The sequence below is a fragment of the Eleutherodactylus coqui genome, chromosome 11 (genome assembly GCF_035609145.1).
Source record: "Eleutherodactylus coqui strain aEleCoq1 chromosome 11, aEleCoq1.hap1, whole genome shotgun sequence".
Classification (NCBI taxonomy): domain Eukaryota; kingdom Metazoa; phylum Chordata; class Amphibia; order Anura; family Eleutherodactylidae; genus Eleutherodactylus; species Eleutherodactylus coqui.
In genome coordinates, this window is record NC_089847.1 from 11,916,284 (window position 1) to 11,940,436 (window position 24,153).

The 24,153-nt window shown below is 50.4% G+C and overlaps 1 protein-coding gene across 2 annotated transcripts; it reads left to right on the plus strand.

Annotated features, from left to right (window-relative positions):
* The first annotated feature begins 13,328 nt into the window (after window positions 1-13,328).
* C11H19orf12 (chromosome 11 C19orf12 homolog) lies at window positions 13,329-23,363 on the plus strand. Of its 2 annotated transcripts, none has more exons than XM_066582303.1 (3): window positions 13,329-13,481; window positions 19,668-19,835; window positions 20,077-23,363. In XM_066582303.1, exons 2-3 carry the CDS (start codon window positions 19,676-19,678, stop codon window positions 20,340-20,342), a joined length of 426 nt encoding a protein of 141 aa, XP_066438400.1. In that variant the 5' UTR covers window positions 13,329-13,481; window positions 19,668-19,675; the 3' UTR covers window positions 20,343-23,363. The 2 variants fall into 2 exon arrangements, with proteins under 2 accessions (XP_066438400.1, XP_066438399.1); XM_066582302.1 differs by having other exon boundaries at window positions 19,668-19,831.
* Window positions 23,364-24,153: the final 790 nt, after the last annotated feature.

The following is a 24,153-nucleotide window of genomic DNA, read 5'->3' on the forward strand; positions in this document are numbered from 1 at the left end:
GAATTTTTTTCGTTTTTCTTCTGTCTTTGGATACAAAGTGACGACGGTGGCTCCGCCCCCTGGTAATACGGACTGCGGTCACATCGAAACGGGCGCGACTTTACAACACAAATCGGACAGTTATATTAACCCTTTGCAGTTCAATTTTGGATCCAGGGTTTCCTAGGGGGCTTTCTCTTTCTGCCATTATAAAATGCCGCCATCTGCTGGCTAGAGCCAGTATTGCAGTATGGGACATGCTGGAGAGGCCCCCGACAACAGAGCGGCCAGTAATATACAGTAAGAATACCCTGCCGGACGTCTTCCGACATCGGAGCTGTACAGGCTTCAATCAGAATGTCTTTAGAAGTCACACAGTGGATTTGAAAGGGTTAAAAGGGGCAGGACAATATTCCTAGTGCCGCCTTAGAGTAGATGGTAGCTGTGCAGAATTTTTTTGGTGCACACTCTGAATCATAAAAGAAAAATGCTATATATATATATATATATATTATACTGGTCGGCCGTCAGCTTGCTTCCTGCTTGGGCAGAACGTAGGAAGAGGGCAGCATATAAACCACGTGGGAAGCTCCGCTGCACATCTGTAGGGAACCAATGATAAAATGCCCAACGCCGCACTGCCCACCTGTGCCAGCCGAGACTCGCACAACCTGATAAAGCAGAGAGAAGACTCTGGAGGCTTCCGGCACTGAAGTGCATTAGCCAGAACAGCTAAGAGAGTAAACACTGTACCAGAACCAAGCTCAATACATAAATACAGGACCAGAACTGACCTCATTACATAAAGACAGCACCAGCACCAACCTCAGTACATAAGTACAGCACTAGAACCAAGCTCAATACATAAATACAGGACCAGAACTGACCTCATTACATAAAGACAGCACCAGCACCAACCTCAGTACATAAGTACAGCACTAGAACCAAGCTCAATACATAAATACAGGACCAGAACTGACCTCATTACATAAAGACAGCATTAGAACCGACCTAAGTGCATATGTACAAGACCAGAACTAAGCATGGTACATAAATACAGCACCAGCACCAACCTCAGTACATAAGTACAGCACTAGAACCAAGCTCAATACATAAATACAGGACCAGGTTCATAACACAAATACAGCAGCAGAACTAAGTGACTATATTGGAGGAGCAGCAATGGGCTGATAGCGGTGCCTTAAAACATCAGAGGGAAGGAGACAGAGCCAGGAGGAGGATGATTCATGTAGCTCAACAAGATGCTTCTATATGAAGGAAGATCATCTGGCCAGGTAGATCTAAGGCCTCATGTCCACGGGCAAAATATGACTTAAAATCCGCAGCGGATCACCCGCATGCGGATCCGCACCCCATAGGGATGCATTGACCACCCGCGGGTAGATAAATACCCGCAGATGGTCAATAAAAGTGAATTTAAAAAAAAATGGAGCATGAAAAAAAACGTGACATGCTCCATTTTCGTGCGGGTCTCCCACGGGGACGGCTCCCGCAGGCTTCTATTGAAGCCTATGGAAGCCGTCCAGATCCGCGGGAGACCTAAAATCAGAATAACTTACCCGCAGCGGACCGGGCACGTCTTCTCTTCTTCACAGCCGGATCTTCTTTCTTCGGGCCGGCGGATGTGGCCGACGCATGCGCACGGTACGCAGCCGGCATGCCGAGCACATCCGCCGGCCGAAGAAAGAAGATCTGGCCATGAAGAAGAGAAGACCTGCCCAGTCTGTTTCGGGTAAGTTTATTCTCATTTTCAGCGCTCATGTCCGCGGGGCAGGAGGAACCCGCTGCGGATTCTCCATGGAGAATCCGTAGCGGGCCTGATTTTCCCCGTGGACATGAGGCCTTAGGTGGCCAATTGCCACTACAAGCTAGAAAGCAAAGCCCTTTGTGACCACAAGGGTTGCACTTGGCTATGGCCGGCCGTGAATACTCTGCTATTCTACTATTTTGCTGCTGGAGTCACTGTGTACATACATTACTTATCCCAAACTGATCCTGAGTTACATCCTGTATTATACTCCAGAGCTGCACTCACTATTCTGCTGGTGGAGTCACTGTGTAGATACATTACTTATCCCAAACTGATCCTGAGTTACATCCTGTAATATACTGCAGAGGTGCACTCACTATTCTGCTGGTGGAGTCACTGTATACATACATTACGTATCCTGTACTGATCCTGAGTTACATCCTGTATTATCCTCCAGAGCTGCATTCACTATTCTGCTGGTGGAGTCACTGTATACATACATTACTTATCCTGTACTGATCCTGAGTTACATTCTGTATTAAACTCCAGAGCTGCACTCACTATTCTGCTGGTGGAGTCACTGTGTACATACATTACTTATCCTGTACTGATCCTGAGTTACATCCTGTATTATACCCCAGAGCTGCACTCACTATTCTGCTGGTGGAGTCACTGTGTACATACATTACTTATCCTGTACTGCTCCTGGGTTATATCCTGTATTATACTCCAGAGCTGCACTCGCTATTCTGCTGCTGGAGTCACTGTGTACATACATTACTTATCCTGTACTGCTCCTGAGTTACATCCTGTATTATACTCCAGAGCTGCACTCACTATTCTGCTGGTGGAGTCACTGTGTACATACATTACTTATCCTGTACTGATCCTGAGTTACATCCTGTAGATCTTTTTATTATAAAAGTGAAAAACATAACAATAAACAGAACATAAATATCGCTCACTTGGCATAAACATAAAACCAAAACAAAACAAATTATCACTTGTGTTATCCGTACTTTGCCTTACTGCAGGACAAAAGAAAAAGGTCCATCTGGTCCAAACAATACACACAGCACACTACACCAACCTGCACTCCAAACTACACTCACTCATCCTCACCAATACATATACGCTACATACTACATATAACAATATACACACGTGAGAAAACATCCCTAACTCACAGGATCCAGCCGGAAATCCCAAAAAAGAAGAAAGAAAACGACTAATAACTGAAGCAATTATATAATAACAATATTGTAAACAACCATAACAAAAGTAATAGCAATAGGAACAACCCAATTCCTTTTTTTTTTTTTTCCTTGCAAATTTTTTTTTTTTTTTTTTACATTTTTATTTTTAAATTTTTTTTTTTTTTTTTTTTTTTTTTTTTAATGCCCGCCACCTAAAGAATAAAACCTTACATAATCCTAAACTAACCCTATATCCAGACCAAACCACCACACACCCCAAACAACCCCCTACGGTGCAGCCACGGGAGCCACGCCTGCATCCCAAGTCCGTGCTCAATGTCTATGTCCAGGACGAGCCGAGCTGCACCGCATACACACACCCTGCCCGCCGCAGCCTGAGGGCCACGCCCGCACCAACAGTCCGTGCCCAGTGTTCATTGTCCGGGACGTGTCAAGCTACGGCTGAGGCATAAATCCCCCCCCCCCTCCCCCCAGTAAACCCCCACCCAACCTATCTATAACCCCTAGCCCTATATACAAAACAAAACATATAACCTCTCACATTACATAACTACAAACCAACACTACATATTAATACCCGAAAGCCTAAGGTTCAGTTACCTGCAGCCGTACATACTTTATCTTTGACCGAAAACAAAGACTCTACTAGTGTCACACTCAGCCCTCCACAAGGACTGGATATGATAAGCCGGGCACCGACCAAAAAGAGAAAAACTATCCCTATAGTTAATCTGTCCCTACAATGTCCCTACTCCTTCCCTAAAACTTACCCTCAGAGAAACTGTCCCTACCTCTCCCTATTCTGTCCCTACAAAGACCCTAACAATAAGAAGACTGTCCCTAACGAAATACAAACCCTCTCCATAGGAGAGAGGCCTTAGTCGTGCCCAACCTCTCATAATCCAGAGAACGCACCTTCACCAGGTCACCCAGGATGTTCCTATTCACCTCATCCACGGGGAGGATTTTCTCTTCCGTCGAAACTAAACACCGTGCGTTCCAAATGTGAAACCTGACCACTAGGCTGACTAAGAATAAAGTGCACCGGTCCCTGCCACCAAGGTCCCCGAATGCCCCATAGACCCATTCCGCATACGAGAGGCGTGCCAACCTGGGCCAACCAATGGAGGCTCCCACCCGTTTGTACACCTCTGTATTAAAGGGACACTGAAGCAGGAAATGCTCCATGCTTTCCAGTACGTTGCTGCACTCCTGGCGGGGGCAACCCCTATCCACCAGTGGCCTGCTCTTCAAGTTGCCCCTTACATACAGTCTCCCGTGGAAACAGCGCCAAGTCAAGTCCCAAAACTTCAAGGGGATCCTGTCAGAATTCAATAAACGTAACCCTCCCTCCAGGTCCCGACTTGGGCAGTCCTTGAGCGCCAGGGGCTTCTGGAAATGGGTCAACAGAACCCTCTTATCGAGGAGTTTCCTCGACAGAGTTCTGATCTCCCACATCCCCAGACCCCACCGACGTATCATCTTCAGAACCACGGTAGCGTAAGCCGGAAGATGCCCGTGCGGCGTGCGAAGATCCTTCACTCGCCCTCCTGTCTCCCATTCCTGGAAGAAAGGCCGAAGCCATCCCCAACAGGAGAATACCCACGGAGGAGCCCTCTCTTGCCAGAGGTTGCCTATATTGATCTTAACAAAGGTGTTTACGAGAAACACCACGGGGTTGACCATAGATAACCCCCCTAGTCTCCTCGTGCGATATGTGACATCTCTCCTAATTAGGTTCAACCTGTTCCCCCACAACATTAGGAAGAACAGGTTGTAGACCCGGGTCCAGAGAGGTTCTGGCAAAATGCATACGCTGCCCAGGTAGATGAATAAAGGGAGCAGGTATGTTTTGATCAGGTTAACCCTTTCCCGAAGGGTCAAAGACCAACCCTTCCACTGGGCCACCTTCTGAGTGGCACCATCGAGCCTGACCACCCAATTTTGCATGGGGTAATCTCCCCGGCCGAATTTGATGCCGAGAACTTTAGCCGAGTCCTGGGGCACTGGAAGGGTGTCCGGGAGACTAAATGTAGGATCTCCCCTTCCTAACCAGAGACTTTCGCACTTATCCCAGTTGATGCCGGACCCGGATGCTTCCGAGTAGCGATCCACCTCTGCCATCACGTACTCTGCCTCCCCCCTCGAGGACACAAAGACGGTGACGTCATCAGCGTACGCTGCCACCCTGAGGGCGGCTTCCGGCACCGCCCGATCCATCCCGACCCCCGCCATAGGCCCACCATCAATCATCCTAAGGAAAGGATCAATGGCAAACACGTACAGCAAGGGGCTCAGAGGACAACCCTGACGGACGCCAGACCCAACCTCAAATGGGTGGCCGACCCAACCGTTCACTAGCGGGAAAGTCTCAGCCCCCGCGTACAATGTCTTGAGCCAATTGACAAACCCCACTGGCAGGCCATATCTCAGAAGAACAGACCAGAGGTACTCATGATTAACCCGATCAAACGCTTTGGCCTGATCCAAGGACAGCAGGTACCCCTCCCAGTGACCAGCCCTACCCTGCTCCACTGCCTCCCGGACACCTAGAACAGCACTAAAGGTGCTACGGCCTGGAACAGAGCAATGCTGGGCGCCCGAGAGGAGCCGGGGTGCAAACTTGACCAGCCGATTAAACAGCACTTTTGCCAGAACCTTCCTGTCCGTATTGAGAAGCGCTATGGGACGCCAGTTCTCAATACGGCTCGAGTCTTTACCCTTTGACAGAAGGATCAAAGCCGACCTCCTCATTGACTTTGGGAGAGTGTCCGAGGAAAGACACTCATTGAAAACCTCAGTCAAGAGGGGACTCAAGAGGTCCTTAAAGGTCTTATAGTACTCAGATGTTAAGCCATCCGGTCCTGGCGATTTTTTGAGCGCAAGCCCATCAATCGCCAGTTTAACTTCCTCTATGTTGATCTCCTCTGTCAAAACATTAAGGAAGATGTCATCCCCTGGCTCAGGAACAGCTTCAGCCAGGAAAGCCGACATCACATCTCGATCTAGATCCCTCTTCCTCAAAAGGTGCGAGTAGAAGGATCTGATGACTTCCAGAATCCCTGATCTGGACCTGTTCAGAGATCCCGTACCGTCGATCAGTCCAGTGACAACTTTACGATTCACTGACATCTTGCAGTTTCTGTAAGGGTCAGGTGAGTGGTACTTCCCGAAGTCCCTCTCAAAAACCAAAGATGCGTGCCTATTATACTGGCAGCCTTTGAGCAAAGACTTCACTCTGGAGATCTCCTCGCGGCTACCTCCAGTCGAGATGAGATGTTCGAGTTTCCTCCTCAGGCCCTGATAAAGACGGTACTTACTCAGGCTCCTGAGGCTAGAGAGCTGGCGGAAGAACCTCGCAGCCCTGATCTTGAATATCTCCCACCACTCTGACTTACTGCTACAAAGATCCAGTAATGGTACCTGGCTCTGCAGAAAATCCTCAAAGGACTGTCTTATCTCTGCTTCCTCCAGGAGTGATGAATTCAGCCTCCATAAGCCTCTACCCATCCGGGGGGTCTCTGCAACATTCAGGGAAAACAAAATCAGACAGTGGTCGGAGAATTCCACCTCAACAACAGAAACTGGTGAAGAGATGGCTTCCTCCTTCAAATAAAACCTATCTATTCTAGACCTGCACTCGCCTCTATAATAGGTGAAACCCGCGTGGCCTGGGGTGTGCCGGATGTGGACATCCACCAGGCGAGCTTCGCTAGCTATGCTATTAAGCGCGACGCTATCATAAGTCAGCTTGCCTAGGGAGCCTCCCCTGTCACGGGTCCTCGTGACTGCGTTAAAGTCACCCCCAAAGATCACCTGCCGACTGGTAAAAAGGTACGGCTTGATCCTCATAAAGAGATCTTTGCGGTCCCGCTTGGTTTGGGGACCGTAGATGTTGATTAGCCGAAGTTCTTGTCCCTTCATGAGGACATCTAAGATCAGGCACCTCCCTATTTCTAACTCGATAACCCGTCGGCATTCAACCGCTGCGGTAAAAAGTACCGCCACTCCGCTATATGGCTCGGCCGCAAGAGACCAGTAAGATGGACCAGACCTCCATTCCCTCCTTGCCTTATGCACAGCTGCCAAATTTGGCAGCCTGGTCTCTTGCAAAAACAAAATGTCAGCTTCAACGCGGCCGAGAAAATCAAAGGCCGCAAATCTAGCCATATCAGATTTAATGCTGGCAACATTAATGGATGCCAGCGTCAACGGAGCGGGTGCCGCCATCATTGGTGATTGAGTTAGATGGCTTTCTTCTTCCCACCCCCCTTCTCATCCGGGTCTGAGGATGACCCCTTGCCACGTTTCTTGGACACTGAAAGGTCCATGGCAAGGGGCTCCTCGACCTCGTCCTCCTTGCCACTGGGCTCTGGGCCAGCCCTCCCCCTGGAGGTCACCAAACCCCCATAAGAGGAAGGCTCAGCACCCCCTGTAGGCCCCACGCTTGTCCTAGGCATCTCTTCCTCCGAGGACGAGAGAGCTTGGTACCTGTTGGAGAGCCCAACAAGAGGAGAGTTTGGATTGCCTTCCTGCACCTGGCCCGTTGCAGGGGAAGATTTCCCTTCCCTTTTTTTCATTTTCTTGGAGCCCTGCTTGCGCTTTTTCTTTTGCCACTCATCCTTGCCCTCACCCACACTTTCATAGTGGGAAGAATCTGAATAAGTGGCATCCTCTTCCCTTTGGATCCTCCTGACCTCCTCATCCAGCTCCCTGTCCCCTGGAGCCTCAGCCACATGATTTGCGTCCGGAGCAGGGGCCAGCATTGACCCACCTGCCACCTGGGTTTCCACCAGCTCCCTGCCCCTTCCGCGCTTCTCTTGGCGCCTTAGCTTGGCTGCCCCAGCATGTTTGTTCTTCCTTGGCTCCTGGGCTCCATCGCCTCTGCTGGTCCCCTCCCCTGCAGAAGCAACCTCACGGCTCTCCTCCGCTGGGGCCCTGACCGCATTGGCAAAAGAGCGTGGACAGCGACTGAATGGGTGACCGAGGTCACCACACAGGTGACACCTAATCTCTGTACAAGATGCCGCAAGATGACCTACCTCGCCACACAGAGCGCACTTGATGACGTTACAGGCTGCACTCAAATGTGTGGGGTCGCCGCACTTGTGACAGAGCTTCGGCTGCCCCTGGTAGAAGGCCAAGATACGATCCCTGCCAAGGAAGGCCGCGGATGGTATGTGGGCCACCGAATTCCCTGAACGCTTAAGTTTCACCATAAACGTCCAGGCTCCGGACCAGATGCCGTGTTCGTCCCGGTTCTTATTGGGCATATCCACCACCTCTCCATACCGACTTATCCAAGTCATGATATCATAACAAGAGAGGGACTCGTTACGAGTCAAAACGGTCACTCTCTTGACTCCAGTCTGGCGGGTTACCACTTGTGCAGCGAAACCGCGCCAGCCGGGCTCGTCCTTCATCAGCTCATAATTCCCCCAGAAGAGCTCCAGGCCCTCCGGGCGAGCAAAGCTGATGTCGAACTCAGACGTGCCATAAGGATGGATCAGGGCATAGATGTCATTTGCCCTGAAACCCATCTTCAGCAGAAGCTCCACCACCTTACTCCTGGATGGGCACGCGTCATTGCCTCTCCACTGAAGACGAGCCACATTCCTACGGCCAATGTCCTGCCCGGTTGTCGGCAGGGACCAGACGGTCTCCCCCCTTTGTTCTCGGAAGGCACCAAGACCATGTCTCTCCACCCAGAGAGACAAATCCACAACTCTGCCCCCTACATTCATCGAGCTCTCCCCCCTCCTCAAGGCCTCCAGGAGGCGCTGTTGCAAAACGCCGTCCCCAGAGCCCAAAGACGAGGAGGACGCATCCCCCCTCCCTCCAGCGGCGACACTGGCATAACTTCTACCAGATGTTGTCGCCGCTGGAGGGGCGACTGGATCCTGACCCACCCCCTGACTACCCTCCAAAGCCCCACCCTCCCGTACAAAAGGTGGCATACCAGCCAGGGAATCGGGGACACCTGTTCCTGCAGGAACAGGGGCAGCAGGAACAGGGGCAGCAGGGGTACCAACAGCCGCATCCATTACCGCACTCACTTCTCCATTAGCTGCTGGACCAGGACCCATGTTACCTTTACTCTTAGTTTTCTCTTTATGCCCTGAGGGCAAGTCCATGGCACCTTTGGTGGGTGGCTGAAGATGTACTTCAACATTTCTTTTGACATTGGTGGCTGTAGCTCCGCCCACCTTAGCCACTCTTGGATTTGCAGTTCCCCCAGCTTTCCTTCCAGCAGCAGAAGGATGTTTACCATGTGTGGGAGGATCGGCAGACCCAGCCACCACCCCCTGCGCCCCCTCTGCACCAGAAAGGCGCTTTAGTGACACAGGGGGGACAGCTAAGCCACCACCGGTGGGACCTGGCGCCGGATCACGCCCCCCTCCCACTGGGACGTGACCAACAGCGCCAGCACCTCTGGACTGGCCGCGACTCTTCGCTTTCCGAACGCTCTTCTCCACCTCCTTTACTCCTCCATTCCCACTACTAGCACAAGTGGGCTTGGAGTTTTGGGCCGCATTAACCCTCTCTTCCCCAGTCCCCTGCACCGGACCCACCATAGAGCCCGGGACTAGGAGCTCAGGGTTACCACCCTGGTCTGACTTTTCAGCCAAACCAGAGTGCTTGGTGACATAAACGAACTTTTCTTGAATATACGTTTTTTCCTTTTTCCTCCTCTTTTTGCTTGAGGTTTCTGGGGGCAAATCCTTTCCAAAGTAGCAGGATTGTAGCCTCTCTGGGGACTCCTGCAGCTGTATCTGCCGCATTATCAGCGCCCCCTCTCCACTGCTGCTGCAGCTGTCGTCGGTGTCCTCCTGGTCAGATTCGCCTGACGTGGGGGGCAGGCTGACCTGTTCAGCTGGGATGCTGGGCCCAGTAGTCCCACCTGGCAGCGACGATTGCTGCTCACCAGAGCACCCAGCTCGCCCATCCTCAGCACTGTCTGATTCGCCTGTGCTGCTGCTTGAGCTCCTGGCAGAGCGCTCTTTAATGCCGCAACTGCTCACAGACGCCATTTTCCTAAACCTTTCGTCGTTTAACAGTTTTTCTCTGAAAGGCCCACTTCTTTGCAGAATCCTTTCCCTCTCCTCTGCATAAAACTCAATGGCCTCCTCACAGGCTTCAATCTGCCTTGACATGGCTAACTTCCTGGTGCGGGATCTGGCCCGCTCCGCATCATAGCGGGCAACGTGCAGCTCCTGCTTATATTTATTCAGCTGCCTCCCGACATGCCCAAAGTCCTTCATATACTTGGCAATGCGTGATGCCACATCCGTTACAGACTCGCCCTCCTTGCGATCAGCCCAACTTGCCTGCAAACGTTGTTTTGCCGCATGGTCCTCCACTCTCTTCCTCTGGCTGCGGGTCCTCTTGGGCTCCTCCAGGGGAGTCAGGGTGACATTGCTGCCACTCCGACCAGGTGTTCTCCCCTCCTGGGGTGCAGTCCTCCCTCCCCCCGACCGAGGCCAGAGGGAGGAGGTCTGGGACTCCATGGCTGGAGCAAGCCCAGCACCTGCAGCCTTTGCTGGGTAGGTTTTTCTCCAACTAGTGACCACACCCTGGATCCTGCAGAGCTCTCACACACCCAACCTTCTCCAGAGATGCACTCACTATTCTGCTGGTGGAGTCACTGTGTACATACATTACTTATCCTGTACTGACCCTGAGTTACATCCTGCATTATACCCCAGAGCTGCACTCACTATTCTGCTGGTGGAGTCACTGTGTACATACATGACTTATCCTGTACTGATCCTGAGTTACATCCTGTATTATACTCCAGAGCTGCACTCACTATTCTGCTGGTGGAGTCACTATGTACATACATTACTTATCCTGTACTGACCCTGAGTTACGTCCTGTATTATACCCCAGAGCTGCACTCACTATTCTGCTGGTGGAGTCACTGTGTACATACATTACTTATCCTGTACTGATCCTGAGTTATATCCTGTATTATACTCCAGAGCTGCACTCACTATTCTGCTGGTGGAGTCACTGTGTACATACATTACTTATCCTGTACTGATCCTGAGTTACATCCTGTATTATACTCCAGAGCTGCATTCACTATTCTGCTGGTGGAGTTACTGTGTACATACATTACTTATCCTGTACTGATCCTGAGTTACATCCTGTATTATACTCCAGAGCTGCACTCACTATTCTGCTGGTGGAGTCACTGTGTACATACATTACTTATCCTGTACTGATCCTGAGTTACATCCTGTATTATACTCCAGAGCTGCGCTCATCATTGTAATGGGGTGCACAGATGAACTTCAGAAGTATCAGTATTAATCATTGTGTCATACTGTATGGCTGGCAGGTGTGATAATGCAGTACACTGCAAGCAGCTCTGTATTGCGGCTTGGACTGGTATATTATATTACAGCACACTTCAGTAATGAAGAATATAGTCCGCTGTCATTCCACCCTGCTTCCACTGGGTGTCACTGCTGCACATCTTTAACTTTTGTGTGGGTGATGCCAACCCGGCTCTTCTCCCTCCGCTGCGCCGGTTCCCTCCAGCTCTTCTGGGCCCCAGAGTCCGCGGTGCGGGATACCGGTTCACATGTAGCTGTAGGGAGGAAATAACGGATCCCATCATAGACCGATATGACAGATCCAAAGGATAGAAGTGCGTCTACCGCACCGCGGCCTCTTTTCATGCCGGCGACGTCACGTTAGCCACGCGGCCCAAAGGCATCTCCGTCCCATTCGGCTGTTCTGACGTTGCGACAGGCGCACTACTTAGCAGCAGCGCTGACACCAGGGGAACGCGGGGAGGTAAGTATAAGACTGAGGCTGCCTGCACACGGCCGGGCGGATTCCGCATGACCTCCGCGTACCTGGCCGGATTCTTCATATTCTAGTGCACATGCGCATTACAGATGATGCCACAACCCTACAGCAATCATGACTGCGGGACGGACGGCGTTCATTGACTTTAATGGAGGCCGTCCGCGTGAAATCTGCCTAAAAACAGAGTTTGCTGCAATCCCCCCCCCCCTCCCCGAGCGGAAAATCGTAATTGATTTGCGCTCGCGGGCCGGAAAAAAACGCTTCTCCATGGCATGCTCTGGGCGGTATTTCTGCGGAATCTGCATGCGGACGCCCGCTCTGGATTCAGCAATGCAGATCCGCCCGTGTGCCGGCGGCCGAAGGCTGGCTTCACAGAATTTGCGCCCGCAATATGCGGTGAACAGGACCCAGCGATCTCTACGGGCGCGTTCACACACACGGATATTGGCAGCGCAAAAAAGATACAGCATGCGCCAAAGATCCCCATAGAAGTCAAAGGGGATGCGCGATACGCTGCGGCGGGAAGGACGTTTTACACGGAGCGATTAGCGGTCAAAAAATGGTTCAAACGAGTAAAAGTGAGCGATCAGCGCCCCGGGGGAACACGGCCGATGGCGAACGACTATCGTTCGTGTTACGCAGGCTCTTTCAGCCCCTCCCACTTATACAGCGAATAGGATTTCATGCTTGAACGAGGCAACCAAGTTTGTGCCGCTGTAAACGGGCAGCGAATGACCTCTGACCTCATCGGCTCGTTCAGACATGGAGTCAGCGGGTGGTAATCGCGGTCTAATGCTCCCATGAAGTCAATGGGGCCTCGCAGACACGCGATCGGTGGCGGCGCTGAACGGCACTTTCCAGCGCTGTGATTTTAGAGCGCCCCTCATCACCCATCACAATGGCGGGCGCGCTGAAACAAGCTGCGACCGAAAGCCAAGCGAATTGTTCATGCGTGAGAGCGGCGTTTGTGCGGCTCCTTGGGCCCTCATGACATCAGATACTCTTCGGGGATACTTTCTACTAATGTCTGATACGCTTCGGCTGGTATTTCCCTCCATTCATCCTGTAAATGTCTGGCGAGCTCTTTCGAAGATGCTGCCTGTCTACAATAGTACAAGGAGGGTCGTCATTGGACGCGCTGCTCCATCTTCACATCAGGCAAATGGATGTACCCGGCTGTGGAGGATCCTGGGGACTTCTTCATCACTGCTGGCTGCAAGGTAGAACAGCAGGCAGATGTTACTCACAACCATACATTATTAGTAGCTGTCATTACATCATATTACCACTGGAGGGCACTGTGCCTCGCCTAATAAAGTCAGAAATTTTTACGCGGGCGGCGCCGGCTACCAAAGTCCTAGCACGCAGGAGTCACGTGACTGAGACCATCCAATCACAGATCTCCTTTCCTTCTCTATCACCTTCCTATAACCTGGGGTCAGCGGTCAGCAGTGCGGCCGGGCGCAGAAGCCCAATATCGGCGACAAGACAGCACCGTGAGGGAAAACCCCAAGCTCGCCGGCCAAAGTGACAGACGTGACGTCACTTCCGTTTAAGAAACAAGTGACGTTTGGATATCACGCCCCTTGGCTTTCTAACCAATAGAATGTCGCTGAGTGGTAGCCCCGCCCCCTGGAGATGTCACATGGCCGAGAGTCTTCTGTCATCAGCTACAAAGCGCTAGCAGAGAGCCGGTGAGTGCTGACCTCCTGCAGACGGGGCGTGCTGGGGCTTGTAGTGCCACCTGGCGGCCGGGAAGGGACATGGGAGCAGCCAGGCCTTCTCGGGGCGGCAATCGTTCACATGTGCAGAAAAATCGTTCGCAGCTGCGTCCGTGTATCGTTCGCCTCCGCCGGCCGGACGCTGTTCACACGCGGCGACGAGAGACCGATTATTATTACGCCTGTGTAAAGCGAATGGCGAACGAGACGCAAACTAATTCATGTTGGTGTTTGGAGGCTGTGATGGCGGGGGTGCTGGGACTTGTAGTTCCACAGCCGCTGGGGTGACGCTTCAAGGACAGGAATATCTAGCCCGTCCGTAATAAATGGCGCTGGAGGAATGGGGGGGGGAGGGGCAGCCAGTACGCCCCGATACATATTAGGTATCACATGACCTGCGCCCCCGTGTCATCACGTACCGCCGCTCCTCCGATTAGTGTAGTGACAGAGATAAGCGTCTCGCCCTTATCTGCCGCTCATCGCGGTGAGTCACGGCCATTCTGCTTGTCATCCATGACCGCCGCCCCTTTCTTAAAGGGATTGTCCCCCACCCCCACCCCTTGTGTACGCGGCCGTAAAGGCGAGCGAGTAGGTTTTCGGGGGTTTTGCCAGTTTTGCACAATCCTTTATCTAGAAGGTTCCCTTAACCCCTTAAGGACCAAGAGCGGTCAGTACACGGCGCGGGGTGCTGGGGTTTAATCCGGGCTGACAATAGAAATACGGCGCAGAATTAACGCCTCCGCTGCTGCAATCAGCCAGAACAGCCGCGGACCCGAGGAGAAGAGAGAAGCGGTTTATGGCCCCTCATCCCTTCTCCTTTCAGTAAGCGCCGTGTACTGAGAAGTGAAAGCGGAAGGGTTTCTTCCACTCCGTGAGCCAGCGATCACATGACCACCGGATCCCCCGACACAGCAGAGCTGCAGGGTCCTAAGAGACCTCGATCAGTCAGTGACTACTGTCCCTGCAGGGGATGTTTCCCTGTAACCGGGGCTGCTATGGATGCGGCTACAGGGGAGAAGAAGAAGAAGTTAATCGTTGATCCGCAGCCCGGCCTCCGACAGCCAGGGGACCCGTCAGCAACTGTTCAGTTCTCCAGCAGCGCCCCCGCAGGGGGAATAGAGGATTACACGGGGCCCATTATAACCAATGGGTTGTCCATGTTGAGTCCTCCAGAGGGTGAGAGGCGCTCTACGTATTTGTCCTCAGCTCTGGAAATGAGGGTCCGGACCAGAAGACCCCCAGCACGGAGTCAGAATTCCCTAGCAGAGTATATACAGGTCTTTTTTAACCCCTTAGTGACCTCAATGACCCCTTTTTACTGACCTCCCTAATGGGCTGTAAACCTGCACATGCATCTTGTTAAGGCGGTGGCTCAGCGGACTACTGACAGCGGGGCTCCTGCTCTAACAGCCCGGAACAGAGAAACCTCAGATCATGGCAGGTTAACCCCTAATGTGCCATAACCAATAGCAACTGCAGCATGTAAGCAGATGACTGGGGGAAGGGCTCCAATCGGCGCCTGCAGTGCGATCACAAAGCACCAATAGCTTCCTATGGCAGCCTTAAGCCTGACAAAGGCCTCCATGTTTGCCATGTGACTATTAGGCCCCGCCTCCAGCAGAGTCTAATAGGCTGCTGTGGTAGGCATAGTAGAATGCAGTACACAAGTACTGCAGTGTACTATCCTGGGGATCGACGTCACGTCTTCATGTAACCTTCAGGGATTTAAAAGTAGCGTCAAACTCGGGACCAAACTTTCTTCAAAGAAAGTTCACTGCGGCGCCTCTCTCAGGCGGCTGAGGGAATAGAGCGAGATCTGTGCCTTGTAGACGCGTGTTAGCCCCACAGGCGTTTTTTTTTTCTCTTTTCTCTTCTTTTTTCCCGTATCGCGGTGCAGGAAAAAAACCGCGGCGTGTCCTATCTGTGGGCGTTCCCTCACAACATCTCGCCCATTGTTTTCAATGGCGTCAGGGGAAAAAAACGCACCGCATACGAGGCGCACGCCAGTGTGATGCCAGGCTTCGCATCAAAAACAGTGGGAAACTCTTGCCGATCGTCTGCCGCTGCGGAGGATTACTGCCGCCCTGACGGCGGCGCAGACGCTTTTGACACGAAAACGCCTCACTTCCGAGGGGAAGTAACGCCCTCCTGGGCGCGATATCAGACCGCCCATGTGAAATTAAAGGGGAAGAATACTATTGATGACGTAACCTCAGGCCCCGACCGATCCGCTGATTGTGCGCCCGCTGACAGCGCTGCAAATACACAGAGGTCAGAGTGGAAGCAGCGGAGGTCTCTGCTCCTCCGACCTCTGGGTAGTGGCCGGCGCTGGTAACTGCAGGCACGGCTCGCTGTGATTCCACCTCCGACCCCTGTGTCATTACGGCGCTGTCAGCTGGTGGACAATCCGCTGATTGGTCGGGTCCTGAGAAACCGACCCCAGCCGACCAACTTTCAATGACCCACCTTTAGGATACCGCGGGTCATCAATGCGATTCTTCTTGGAAAAACCCTTTAAGGTAAAAAAAAAATCCACATTTTTGTACCACAAAAACCCTTTTTAAGTCGATAAAATACCAAAGAAATTCTTTAAAAGCCGCACATAATCGGTCTGACCGCGTCCGAGATGTTGGAGGAGTCGCACTCTTGGGGGATCGCAGCCTCCTCAGTCCAGTGTGCCTAACTATATACTGATGCAGGGGAGAAGAGACCAGCGAGGGGCGCTCCGGGACGCCCCCGGCTTTATTATCACATGGTGTATATAATATAATCTCCAGCGCCTCCGGGAGAATCCAAGTAAGTTTACTCTCCCCTGCTGACTGGCTGCTTCGTGACTTCTGACGGCGCAGAGAGAATCCTGTGTTTTACGCCATTCTTATGTCCCTTCCACAGTAACGACCGAGGCAGGGAAATATTTCATTTATCGCACGCGGTGAACGAACGCCAGAACCGCTATTTTTACTTCTGTTCGCCTCCCCAAAAATCAAGCAGTCACATGTAGCTCCAACTGGTGCCAATGACAACTATAACGCCTCCCGTTAAATATGAGCCCCACAGAGCCGGGAAATAACACCGCCGCCGGTCTCACAAGAACGGATTTGAATTCCGGATTTCACGCTCGCAGTAAAAGACGGGAATCGAAAGACATGTATTTTCCAATTTTTACACTCGTGAATTGATTAATCTGCGAGCGGACGAAAAATGGCGGCACACTCGATTTTAGGGCAGATTCCGGCAGATTGCCTCCGTTGAGGTCAGCGGACTGCTGTCCTCCTGTTCTCGTACCACTACTAGGGGGACCGACAGTCGTATGTGATGACCCCCGGGACCATCACACCAGCAGGGGGCAGTGTGCTGCTACACTGCAAAAACAGGATTAAGGCGCCCACCCCGAGGTCTCCAGACACGAACACGGCAATCGTCAGCGTCCAAACTAAACCTGGATTCATCACTCAAGACACCCGGTTCCCTTCCGCAGCGTCCAGTTTTATCGTTCCTGACATCACAGCAAACGGTGGCTGTCAGAGGCCGTACATGTAATGGGGGCCATGAGACCAAATGTCCTTCAGCCAAGTGTCTGGAAATGGTTCCGACAGACACAGGGGTGTAACGATGGCGCCCCCTGTCTCTTGAGGACAGACAGTGAAACAGTTGGAGCTGCTGGAGCTTGTCGGGCGATCATACACTCCTCTCCCTCTCCACTGGTGGTCTGTCGGGGGCATCCTGAGCCTGGTCACCTTGTGTGCCCTCACACATCTACTGGTCCCAACACCTCCTAACAGTCTGGTCAGACACTCATCTCTACTGGTGGTCTGTAGGGGGCGTCCTGAGCCCGGTCACCTTGTGTGCCCCCATCCACTGGTCCCAACACCTCCTAACACTCCGGTCAGATGCTCCTCTCTACTGGTGGTCTGTAGGGGGCGTCCTGAGCCCGGTCACCTTGTGTGCCCTCACACATCTACAGGTCCCAACACCCCCTAACAGTCTGGTCAGAGGATCCTCTCTACTGGTGGTCTGTAGGGGGCGTCCTGAGCCCGGTCACCTTGTGTGCCCTCACACATCTACAGGTCCCAACACCCCCTAACAGTCTGGTCAGAGGATCCTCTCTACTGGTGGTCTGTAGGGGGCGTCCTGAGCCCGGTCACCTTGTGTGCCCTCACACATCCACTGGTCCCAACACCCCCTAACAGTCTGGTCAGAACGGCCGTCGGGGACAATTCATGGATACGACCATCCAGCTTCTCACATCCCAATAATGCGCCCCCTCTGGTAACGGGGTGAAATCTCTTCTCTGCGTCGTAGAGGCGTCTAGTGGTAAACAAGCTCTACACAAGCGGAAGAAGAGGTCACTGCACACAAGGAGCCTCCGAGAGCCTCTTATAGGCCAAGGGGGAACCACTGTTAGGACTTCAGGTGACAAGACCGTCCATCTAATCACCACAACTCTCATCATTTACAGATCTGTCTGAGATGGAGCCGCAGGACGTGTCTTGCAGTAAAATGACAACTTCTTCTGGGGCCAGTTTGTTGTTTTACTGAGTGTACTTTAGGCCTCATTTATCAAAACAGTAATGGTGTCTCTGTTGCCCCTAGCAACCAATCACAGCTCAGCTTTCATTTCTGAAAGTGCCCTGGAAAAATGAAAGCTGAGCTGTGATTGGTTGCTAGGGGCAACAGAGACACCATTACTGTTAGGGCCTCAGCTATCAGAACTGTGTATATAGTGAAAGCTCTGAGAAGACCCCCGTTATATATAGACCAGCTTTCCTGTGACAGATGTTCAGTTTCACCATATGGTATATATACTGGCTCTCTTCTTTGAGAAGACCGCCCCCTAGAAGACTACTTTTCAATGCAGGCCTGTAAGTGGCCCTCGGGCCCTATAATACATAGACCCCTACAAACCTATAGGGGGAATCTCTTAAAACTGGCATTTCGAATGGCGGCCTTAAAGGACTCCTGTCATCAGTGTGTAGCGCCATAAACCATTAACAGCGCTTCCATAATGTCGGGTCTCTTTCCAGCACTTGTTTTTCTATGACTGTGGCTAAAGCGCGCCGCGTGTAATGAGACGCGGCGGTCCGGACCATCTCTACTAGCTGCATGTTGTGCCCCATAGCCCGCCCTCCCACCTCCTCTGATGTAGATGACGTAGTAGGCGTCCTCCGCGAACCGCCGTGAAGTTTTGCGCCTGCACTGTGAGTCTGGCTACCGGTACAAGCGCGAACGATGCAGTAGTGCGTGGATAGCGCCTACTACATCAGAGGAAGCGAGAGACTTAGACAAGCCGCTAGCAAAGACAACGTGGTACGCCCACCAGACCGCCCGCCATTCACATGCGGGAAACTCTCAAAGTGCTACCGTAATACTGAGGCGCGCGTTATCCGCAGTCGTAGCAAAATGAGTGCTGGGAAGAGATCCTACAATTCACCTTTCCCTTGGAGCTCGATGCGCCTAATATACGAAGAGGGGTGCATCTCTTCAGGTATTCGGCGCATCTCCGTTCCATATGCTTGTTTTTTCGCGTGGCGAGCTGTAGTTTTTCTTGGTACAATTTTGGGGTAGATATGGCTTTTTTGATCACTTCTATTGCGTTTTTGGGAGGCAAAATTACCAAATAAGCATTTTGCGTTTGTTTTTTTGTTACGGTTTTTGCCATTTAGGATAAATATCATGTTCAATTTATTGTACCGGTCATTACGGATACGATGATACCAAATATGTGTAAAATAAATCAGGAAAGAATGCAAAAAAGTTTTTTCTTATTTTTTATGTCCCTGTAGGGTACCTTAACCATAACAGCTCTGATGGCTATAATAATACATTGCAGTACTTTGGTTCTACAGTGCAGTATCGCGATCACAGGCCAGGCCCGGACACAGCTGAGACCCCCCCGCCAATCTCAAGAATGGGGGTCCCGTGTCCCCCTCCTCCCCACTGTGAGGTTACTGCACCCCCTGCAGTCAGGGGGAGACTGAATGGGAATACTGTTTGCGCCAACACTCTAGCGCTCCACTTACGGCCCGATACCCCAACGGGTGCCGCTCGGCTCCCGTCAGCCCCATTGTAATGAATGGCATCACTGCGGGGGAAAAAAACGAAAACGTTTTCCTCCTGACCGTTTCTACTCTTACGGCGGCCATTATGTTTCTGTTGCAGGCCTGGACATGCCGCTTCACGTGGACGACATCATGCGCCTTTTGTGCCACTTGTCGACGGAGCAGAAGATGAAGGCCGCAGTGAAGCATTCCGCCAGGGGAGCCGTGGCTGCCGGTGCCGGAGCCTTCGTGGGGGGTCTACTAGGAGGACCCCCAGGAATAGCCGTGGGTAATATACAAGATTTAACGTCTTGAGGCTGACTGCCATGATGTCCTCCAGTACTAAGGCCGTTGCATGACTGTCCGGTCAGAGTCTTATCATGGCAGACATTTCCGAACTTTTCCGAACTCCTGATTGGCCGATCAGCCGGTTCTGAGTCCGCCATGAGCTGTAATGGCATCTGTATGTTGTCACACATGTGTAGATTCTCCTTTAATGACCCGTTACCCCCTGATGTTGTGTTTTTCAGGTGGTGCTCTAGGGGGCGTCCTAGGAGCCTGGATGGCAAGTGACCAGTTCAAGCCTATCCCTCAGATCCTGATGGAGCTTCCGCCCGTGCAGCAGCACAAACTGTGCGAACAGATCTTCGCCATCATCAGAAATCTGGACTGGACGGATGCGTCGCACCTCATCATGCTTGTCACGGGCAATGCCGCTCTCCAACAGCGGGTGGCAGCAGCGCTCATTAGTTACGTGACGCAGGAACTGAAAGCAGAGATCCAGTACGGAGACTAAAATATACCAGCAGCTGCGGTCACGTTACCGCTCGGCTGACGGGCGCAGGGATATTTTAGGGCAATGACTATGAAGACTGACTGATATAATTGTACGGTGCCATTTTGCAATCTGCCACAAGGGGCGCTGTGCGTAGCGCAAAATAGCCGATGCAACTGACTGAAATAGGAAAAAAAATCATTTATTGCTGGAGATGATTGAAATCGCTGACCTCGTGTTAGTCGGAGGATTGACGATGACTTTGGACACGCAAGATATGAAATTGCGCAGCCGTGGCGTCCTTAGAAACGGACCTATGTAATCGCTCTAATAGCGGCAAATGCAAACCTGGAATGCCAAGTGACATTTATCCTTTGTGCCTAGTGGATAGATAAGACCCTCCCACGCGTTTTAAGACATTTGGCGCGATGTACCACTTGCGGCTGCTGATGCGGTTTTGCCCTTACCCTCATGATTTGGTCTTAGGAAGCCTTATTAGGAATCACTATAGTATTCAATATGTGTATTAGCTGTGATTGCTGTGAAGAAAACAAACAGGAGCGGCCTAGAACAGGGGAAATTCCTTTAATCCGGAATTAATGAGGCCTTTTAACATTATGAAATGTTCTGGATTATCAGAAAATACTGATAACTTCCTTCAGACGGGTTGATGTTGTATTTCGATGTATCTTGCAGTTCTGTGATAACTTGTCAGATTTGATGGATTATTGGATTCCGGATTAAAGGAATTTTATTTCTTGTATTTTTATGACACTGACAGTTTTCTTCCCATCATCCACCTTCATACAAGCACAACGATTGCAGCTAGTCGTGAAACGCGTTATGACATGAGAATTTGCACCGACTGTTATCTCATACCTTCAGCCTATAACCCGGGGCTCTGCAATAGTTGGAGAAATGATAACACCCAGCATGCCTTGATGGCTGCATGCTGGGAGTAATAGCTCCACATGTCACTGCCCCCCCCCCCTATATAAAATTAAATGCACGTTTTTGCCTAATTGTCATGGGATCCAAAGATGGTCTCCCTTAATATGCCTTTGTAGAGCCCCTTTAAATCGTACATCATGCTGCTAATTCACCCACATTCTGACCTGCAGCCCCATAAACATTTTTGCGAGGCTCCTCCCAGCTCTTCCTCATTACTAAGGACCATTAGTGCTACCTCATTGGAAGTCGTTGCTCACCTGTATTATATTTTCTTTATTTTCTGGCCTTCACATCATATATTACATACTTTCAGACAAATTATTCTAAATGCCTTTACAGAACATAGGTAAACCTAAAGATAAGCAGGGGCGGTCCCAACTTGAAACCCCTCCCCCTAGGAGCTGAAGATTTGTTCTAGAAGAGACAGGCGCATTATAATGTTTTGTCCTGGTGCTACATTATAACTAGCTGAATGTTTTTCTTAGACCACATTCAGATGGCCGTATGAGTTGCATCTGAGAACTTTGGACGCGACTCACATCACACATTTACAGATGGCCGTCTGTGTGCGGTCCGATCTATATGGGCAGTAATTTTTTTTTTTTTTACGCATGGACCGACCATCGGTTCATGTGAAAACTGACCGATGTGACTCGAAGGCTACACATAGAAGGGACATACGGACGTCTGAATAAGGCCTTTACCTATGGAGTTGCCTTTGTTTTCTGTACATTGCCATGGATATTGGACTTAAAGAAGTACTTCGCAGACATTTTTTAGCCCCATAAGTCCAAGACTGTGTCCTTTCAGTGATTCTTGCAGCCCTTATTCTTAGTGTCATCTTATGAATTTCTTCATTGGCGGCCATGTTTGGACCTTCTTCATCTTCTCTACCCCAGGCTTGTTCCCTCTTGGCATTGAGTCCACCGCCATTTATAGGCCTCAGGGAATGGGTCAAGCAGACTGATGGTAACCCCCTCGCTCCTATATATACAACAGTAAAGCAATGGGGTCACCGTAACGTAATGTGACTCAACAGGCAGGAAAGAAGGCAAAAGAAAGGAACCTTAAAGAAGAATGCCAATACCGATTAATCCATGTTTACCGTCAAAGTGTGTTTTTTGTTTTTTTGTGTGACTGGAGTAACATTTTTTACTAGAGTTCTTCTTTAAACAGGAGCGCATTCATATTTGTCCCGGACACGCGAATGTGGCAACCTGTCAGCAGATTTATACTCCTCCATTATAGTTCACATCCAGACAATCAGAGCATTAAGAGTGTCGTCTACTTCGAAATATTCTTTTTAACAGAAGGGTTCCTTGACAATAAGCTGATCACAGGATGCCCTACTGATGGGACCCCTAGTGATCAGTCTGTGCAGGTAACTGGAAGCAAGTGTTCAGTTTCTCTGCAGTGCCCCCACAGGGGGGATGGTGTATTACACAACTAATTGAAGTCAATGCACAAGTCAGAGATGCTCTGTTTAGAGTCCGCAATGAGGGATCCTTTTTTTCTATGACCCTAGAATTCCCTTAAAGGAGGTATAAAAATAGGTTTTTTAAACCAGACATCACTATTAGGGGCTGACTACACTGGCTTTTCTTCCATTCTTTTCATGTAGGGAGTGCAGAAGTGTGTCCCGATCCGACTGAGAGTCTCCGGACCCGAACTCGGACCATGATACGTGTGTATGATTCTCTTAGATTGGGTCCAGAGACCAGTTGTCAGGCCGAAAACCCTTCTGAGGTCCATATATGCGAATCGGATGGAAGAGAAGTCCGTGTGGTCAGCCCCTTGATTGATAATTGCTGGTAATGAAGCAAATTGGAAATTCCAGGTCATCGAAGTAGATTAGAAGAACTGTTTTGGATGTTTTGTTTTAGTTTTTTTTGACTGGACTGAAGTAGCGGCTCTGTGTTATTATATGACACCACAAGCGGCCTTATTTGCTGTGTGATTAAATATAATTTTATTCTCTACTCCAAATGATTTATAAGGTTTCTGTTATTTGATTCGAATCAGTATGTAGATTTATATTTATTCTGTTTGTGGTTCTTCAAATAAAAATGATTTAAATCAGTTTTTTTTTTACGTGACGCGTTTCATTATCTCATTTGACATCTAAGGCCTCGCTCACATCCGCACTTTTGCTTTCTGTTTAGCTGTGCGTTTCGAGGATTAGCCAAACAGGAAACAACGTTTCCATTTAAGTGCCCATTGATTCACGTAGGAACCGAAGCGCTTCCGTTCCGCTCAATTTGTCTCTGTTCTATTTGATTTCGTTTTGGAGTAGTACAGACTGCAGCGCCATTGTTTTTTGCAAAAAAAAAACAAATTGAATGGAAGCGACATTTCCTTTTTTTTTTTTTTGCATTATAGTCAATGAGTGATGGAACTGAACTTTGCAGGTTGGTTCCACTTTTGATGTCTATTTACCAAATCCGTTTTTAAGAGAAGGATACGCAGATGGGAAGAAAGACGAAAGAATGCCAAATGGATCCGATATAAACAGAAACAAGCTGCCGGTTTGTTAAGTGGATCAATCTTCCGTATCCTTTCTAAGAAGGAAACCCTGGTTTCCATTTGTCTAATTTTGAATTCGTTTTGCCATCTGTGCCATAAAAAAAAAAAATGGATCCGTTCAAAATGAAATTCAAAACGGTGATGGGAATGAGGCCTAAGCCGGACAAAGCCTGGAGATCTCAATGAAGGCGTCAATCGGGTATTTTTGATCTCAACATATTAGCTTTGTATTCTTGCTATCAAAAATCCTGATCGAAACCCAAAAAGCACTGATCCTAGCTATCTTGTCTTCTAGAAACGGCGCCACTTTTCTCCGTAGGCTGTATCTAGGATTGCACTATTCAAGTGAATGGAGCGG